Source organism: Priapulus caudatus, unplaced genomic scaffold (genome assembly GCF_000485595.1).
Source record: "Priapulus caudatus unplaced genomic scaffold, Priapulus_caudatus-5.0.1 Scaffold127, whole genome shotgun sequence".
Classification (NCBI taxonomy): domain Eukaryota; kingdom Metazoa; phylum Priapulida; class Priapulimorpha; order Priapulimorphida; family Priapulidae; genus Priapulus; species Priapulus caudatus.
Window position 1 is genome coordinate 434,497 of NW_014577188.1, and position 6,990 is coordinate 441,486.

The window sequence follows — 6,990 nt, forward strand, 5'->3', positions numbered from 1 at the left end:
CGCTCTCTATGCATGGTGACGTATGTATGCTTGTTACGTACGCTCTCTATGCATGGTGACGTATGTATGCTTGTTACGTACGCTCTCTATGCATGGTGACGTATGTATGGCTGTTAAGTATGATTATGTATGTATGGTTGTTACATACAATCATTAAGTATAGCTGTTTTATACGGTTGTTATGTGTGGTCGTTATGCATGGCTGATATGTACGATGTTGGACGTATAGTTGCTACATACAGCGACGTTCGTATGGTTGATACGTATGATCTTTATGCACGATCGTAACGTATGATTGCAACATATAGTTGTTACGTATGGTTTCACCGTATGACCGTTAGATGCAGGGGGGAAGAAGCGAGATCTCAGCCCGTCATTATATGCATAATAGCTACATACAATCACAAAGTACGATCATTAGGTAGAATCATTATATGCAACCATTATATACAATAGTGTATCGTTACTATTTCATATCTAAACACTGAAAATTTTACTGCTATTTTAGTGCTTTTGAGTTTATACTCAATTCATTTATCCAAATTTAGATTCTCGATCGAGCATTCTCATGCGCGTCATGTTATCGGAGCGCCACCTATTGGCAGACATGCTTACCTGCTGTAGCTGTCCGTTGGGGAAGGGTCCGTTTGTCTTGCTCACGGCACGCTCCATGTACGTTTGCAGCGACGTGTCCGCGTACTTGCTCCGTATCTTCTCGTCCATCACTGAATGACGAGCACGCAAAACAATGACATCACTCAATGACGAGCACGCAAAACAATGACATCACTCAATGGTGAGCACGCAAAACAATGACATCACTCAAATGACGAGCACGCCAAACAATGACATCACTCAAATGACGAGCACGCCAAACAATGACATCACTCAATGACGAGCACGCCAAACAAACAACAAAACAACAGAACATGGAAAAAATACAAGGCGAGTACAAGACGAATACAATAGAGATCAAAAAGAGATACAATTAAATAGGAATATAACAGGAATATAAGAAGAATATATTAAGGGAAATATAAGCATGATATTCAAGGAATAGAAGAGGAATATAAGCATGATATACGAGGAATACAAGAGGAATATAAGATGGAGAAGAATAGAGAGTGGGTAAGAACCGGCGAATGCCGTGTATGCACGCGACGTCACTCACCCATGATGATCTGTCGTTGCTGGCGCTGCTTCCATGCGCACAGAACGATGAAGATGAGGAGGAGGAGGATGAGACCGCCGAGCACGGTGCCGAGGATGATGATGAGCAGACGCGTGCTCTCTTCCGTGCTGCTGCCAATGGCTTCATCAGATTCCGGCAGCAGCCCCACTGCAGACAGCAGAGGGAAATACGTGGAAGGACAATGTGACATGGTGATGCTTTATTATGTATATATGTAATGTATTTATCTTATTGTTTACTGCAAGCAGCAATGCTGGGGACATCCATGAATAATGATGCAATATGCCAAGTTTATATTACGTTTAAGGTTACTGTCTTTGTACTCGTTTTTGTATCACGTGACAGGGGTAGAAATAAACTTTTGAACAAGGGAGTCCAACGGACTCCCTACCCTCAAAAAGAGGGAATCCGCAGCAAAATGAGGGAGTCCGCAGTCTGAGGTTAAAAATTGAAGATATTAAGAATAACGCATGTGCTTATTTTTAAGATTCATGCAGTTGCACAAATTTAGTCTGCCAAATTTTCTTTGGACATTAGCTGAACAAATACAGTAATTCCGCGAGGTCGTGCTCTAGAACGAACTATTTAGTATGGCCGAATTTTCATGGAGTCACACGGACTCCTGCATATGTCAAATCAGGGAGTCCGACAGTAAATCAGGGAGTATTTGACGCCGGACTCCCGTTAATTTCGCACCCTGACGTGATTTTAATGTGTTTATCTTATATATTGTTTGACTTATTGCATGATTTTAATGTTTTATACTCAGATTAACTCAGTTATTATATTTTAATCATACCATGATTTAATAATCTTATCTTTATTATCTGATTATCATTATTATTACTATTATTATTACTATTATTATTTTACAATCTTTCACATATTTTATTTCTTCACATATCACAAAATCTTCGTAACAAGCAGCACAATTAATGCGATCGACTGCCTACAGATGGCGCCACTCACCGGTAGTCTGCCCGTAGCGCGGGTTGCTGGGACTGCTCTCCCCGTTCGCGCTGTACGCTGCCACGTAGACCTCGTAGTCGGTGAGCGGCGCGAGACCGTCGAGCTCGCGCCGCCGCCCGTCAGCGCCCTCTACCCGCGTCGTCACGTAGTCGCCGCTGGAGCCGTACTCGCGGTGGTGGATGGTAAAGCCGTGCGGAGGCATGCGGTGACCGACGTTCAGCTGCCGACGACGTTAACGAGGCGTCAGACATAACGAGCAATTATATGTTGGTTATATCGATCGGCGATGTTTACGTGCGTTGTCACGTTGGCACGTATCAAAGAACGTTATATTCGGAATGGAGAGGCAGGATTCAAGACGATATATATATCCCCGTATCGCTATCGCTTCCGCGTGGCATATGGAATCTGCCCGCTTACAATATATATAAAGTTGTTCAGCCGAATTAGTCCGTACTCGCATAACTATAGAACTCCGCAGCCTAGAGGAAAACTAAAGATATTTTCAAAATAAGCACGTCTGGGAGGTGGTTCTTAATGGCACAGTGGCCTAATCGCTAGAACATCTGTCTCCTACACCAGGATTCTGGGTTCGAGTCCCAGCTGGGGAACTTATTTTCCCTTTCTTTTCCCTTTTTTTCCTTTATTCCCCTTTACCTACCTCTTTAGTATATATGTATTATTTTTAAATTTTTTATTTTTTATTTGTAATGTCTTATCTTTTGATTTCTTATTATTTTTTACTGTTTGGGATGGGATGGGATGGGATGGCATAGGATGGGATGGAATGGGATGGGATGGGATGGCATGGCATGGCATGGCATGGGTTGGGATGCGGTGCGGTGCGATGGGATGGGATGGGACGGGATGGGATGGGATGGCATGCCATGGCATGGCATGGGATGAGATGGGATGGGATGCCGATGGGATGGGATGGGATATGGGATGGGATAAGATGGGATGGGATGGGATGCCGATGAGATGGGATGGGATGGGATATGGGATGGGATGGGATGGCATGGGATGAGATGGGATGGGATGGGATGCCGATGAGATGGGATGGGATGGGATGGGATGCCGATGAGATGAGATGGGATGGGATGGGATGAGTTTCTATGGTAAAACCCTTACAGGCTCGATATTCCAGATAGTGCTCTAGTTTTGAAATGAACTTTCTCTTCCAGTCTGCAGTTCCACTCTGCAGATCCGGTAGTGATTTAATCAGGAGTAGATAATAGAAGATTCTTTATTTTTTCTTCTATTATCTACTCCTGATTTAATAGTGGCCACGTGTCACATTACGCATGATGCGTTTGATGTGAACCGGGTGGTGTGCGACAGCTCACTGGAAACAATAGTTTCTAATTTGCTAAAATGTTTTCAAACGTCACGGTGTAGCTGTCGCTGCAGTTACAGGCAGTTGGGAAAGAAATGGGAGAGGGCAGAGGGGAGTTGCGAGAAATAAAAGATAACTAGATAGCACAATAACCGTACGTAAGTACGTAAAGTAAGTATAAGTACGTAAGTAAAGCGAAATAACCAAATTTAGCTCGTTTTTAATATAATTTATTCAAAAATGACAGTTTATACGCAGGTGACACCCGTCACGAACTGAAGCATTTACTTACATTCTGCACATGTGATGCACATGCCTCGTACATTGTGCTCACAAAACAAAACCACGGCTAAACCTAGGCCACAAATACATGACACGTATCTGCAAGTTAGAAACCCGGAGGAATTCGACGTGTTTCGACAAATTTCGCTCATTGGTTTTGATTTAATTTATATCGCGTGACAATAAAAGGCAGTAGTGTTGTTGTTTTTTTACTAATATTCCTTCGGATAATGTTCATCTGTGCAACAAGCTGATATCTGCATCGTCTTTACAAAACGTGGCTCACAACGTTAATGTTGTGTTATTTATACGAGACAAGTGGCGTCTATGAATTGTTTGTGATTGTTTGCATTCTATTCGCAGCACCCTGCCCTATACATGAGAATGCTATTATGCTCTCTTCGGACAGAGTTTGGCACAGTACAAGTACATACACGCATACACCAACGCATGCACGCACGCACGCGCATGCAGTTTTAAACTAAAGAAGACACTTGGTCGTAGAACTAAATTATGAATGCTAGGAAATAAGACAGAAATTCAGTTAAAACGTCTCGATTTCCCACGTGACCGCGGCTGACGATCAGCGCCATCTATCCCCACACATAGCATGTCAATAAAACAAGTGCGCTGACAAACACTGAATAAATACACGAAAACACGCACAGCGACGGACGATGAAGAATGTGTAATATCTGTACAGCGGTGTAAAACTCGTATGTATTCATACACTCACGCACACTCCCGCACACACGCGTGCGCGCGCGCGCACACACATACAATTGCGCATTTAAAATATACGTGGGGGGGTGTGAGGGATAACACAAACTTATTTCTCGCCTGAGCTACGTCCACGCTCACGATAAACGCTAGTCACTGCTACTAGTGCTAGCTAGCACGTATACTGTGTCTCACAACATGCCACTACAGGCAGTGCGGTCATCTTCAGTGAACGCTAGCACTAGCTACTACATACACCACCCTGCATTGCTCCCACGCTGTGGGGATATGAAGATGAGCAGTGGTGATGACTATAGTATAGTTGTATAGTGGCAACCAGTAGCACTAAAAGATTCACAGTGAACATTGTAACGATTTTTATGCACAACCTAACGACGGAGAAAAAACTACCGTTTTTTTCATAAATAACAAACAGACACAACATTCTCGCACGACTTCGAACGTGAATAATTTCCTCAACACTCAATAGATAAAACCACATCACCTGAACAATTTCACGCCTGACATAAAATCGCTGCCTGACCCGGTGCTGCCCTCCAGCGGACAGATGCAACGTAATATGTGAAATACTAATAATTTCCGATAAAGACGTAAAAACAACCAGCCACTGCGCCAAAAGCTTCGAAACAACTTAGTCTCCCCAGCGTTGAAGAAAATACCGCGTAAACATAACTGTGTCAAATCATTACAAACATATTCATGTTAAGAATCATCATGGTGGAACCATATACAGTAAGTAGAGCCAACACAGACGACACAAGCTTTCTCAACGAAAACACTCTGCATTTATGATTACTATGCATGATTTACAACGTCTCCAATCACGAGGCAACATCAGACGGACTGACTGCTCCTTCTTTCAATAGGTTGGAAACCATAACATGATATATGGTAACAAACTCTAGAAATAAATACAGAGCAGAGACGTTCACAAAAACAGAGTGCCTCTTGGGCGGAATTACACCTATTCACGATACTCCCTGGAAACAACCAGAATGCAAAATGTAAAAAAAAAAAACGTGGCCAACTAAAAGCACAATGCGATACAAATCTAATCAATACAAAATTGTGCCACTACCTTCACAATTCGTGGTCCAAGCGGTCACCTCCGCAGCTTGGCATCACTGTACAATCAGTCTCACACAACCAGGAGACAACACGACATGCATTTCGCAACCGCAAGTCATGTCATGCGCAAAAGGCTCTTTGGCAAAAATCAGGTTCCTCGACGGAGGGTGCAAAATCGTTTCCCTCTCGCGGCATCGCCCACCACATTAGCGTGTCACCATGGCGACGGAATCGTGGGTGACGGGATGATCTCAATCAGTTGTGCATCGTAGCTCCGGGATGATTCAGGTATGCCTCCGGGATGACTACAATATACTTCCAGGATGACTCTGGTATACTTCCCCGGATGAATTCGGCATGCTTCCGGAATGACTCCAGTATACTTCCAGGATGCTTCCAGAATGACTCCAGTATACTTCCAGGATGCTTCCGGAATGATTCCGGGATGCCTATGGTATGCTTCCGGCATGCTTCCGGCATGCTTCTGGGATGACTCAGGCATCCGAGGAGCAGTCTCCTTCAGAAGGTCGGCTGTCACGCGTGTGGTGACCAGACTTCACGCTGCACACCGTTTCCTGATCTGCAACAGACGACAACGCCGACGCCGAGCATGAGAACGGGGACGAGAGCGGGGTTTCATGATGAGGCCAAAACAAAATATAGGTGTGGTTACGGTTTCCCGACAGACCCTATTTATTCCCAGCGACCCTAAACATTTTATTTTCAATTTTCTTTAAAGTAAAAAAAAAAAAAAAATGAATTGGACATTTCCGGCTTCAAAAGGCACAACGCACATCCTTCGGACATGGTTCGTAAATAAAATATTTCAAGAAAATAAAATGTTTTCCCTACCTACCTACGCTATTTTTTTTCGGCATGTAACGGTAACCACACATATTTTGTTTTGGCCTGACGAGCGTAACGACGACGACGGGAGTGATTCTGAACAGGACTGGCTAGTTGTTATAGTATTTTACTATAGAATTTTACATGTTTTTAAAAAAATGGATCTTATTATACAAGTGTTAAAAATTTTTAAATCACGACAGGCTGGACATATATGAAAAACTTAACGTTATAAATTTCACAAACGACGTAAGAATGAGGAGCAATCTGATAAGCTCCTCTAATGTAATCCACCTTCTATGGCTATTATATGTGGGAGTGGCACACGACGCACGCGCGCGTCTCTCACCCGTGTTATGCCCCTTCAGCGACGCGGAATCCTTGTTCTTGCTGCGCTTGCGTCGCCGCCTGTGTTTCTCTCGGCTACCGTGCTTGCTCGAGTACGGGCTGCCGTAGGGGCTGCCCTGCACCACGCCGGCCTCGCCGCGGCGTGCGCGCTCGCTCGACGTGTAGGGGCTGCCCCGCGGGCTCCCACGCTGCCGCCCCTCCGGCGACC

At 44.2% G+C, this 6,990-nt stretch overlaps 1 protein-coding gene and 1 long non-coding RNA gene across 5 annotated transcripts in view; both read right to left on the reverse strand.

Annotated features, from left to right (window-relative positions):
* Positions 1–6: 6 nt before the first annotated feature.
* LOC106805789 overlaps positions 7–6,990 on the reverse strand; it is a 50,557-nt gene continuing 43,573 nt past the window's right edge. For all 4 annotated transcript variants that reach the window (XM_014807521.1, XM_014807520.1, XM_014807523.1 and 1 more), the window contains 3 exons: positions 2,162–2,381; positions 1,172–1,339; positions 7–725 (listed from right to left, as the gene is read on the reverse strand). In XM_014807521.1, coding sequence (XP_014663007.1) covers positions 535–725; positions 1,172–1,339; positions 2,162–2,381 — 579 coding nt within the window. In that variant the 3' untranslated portion in view covers positions 7–534. The remainder of the gene's footprint in view (positions 726–1,171; positions 1,340–2,161; positions 2,382–6,990) is intronic.
* Positions 3,712–6,952, reverse strand: LOC106805792. The gene is made up of 2 exons (XR_001393471.1): positions 6,784–6,952; positions 3,712–6,168 (listed from the first exon to the last, which is right to left on the reverse strand). It is a non-coding gene; the product is annotated as an uncharacterized LOC106805792 (long non-coding RNA).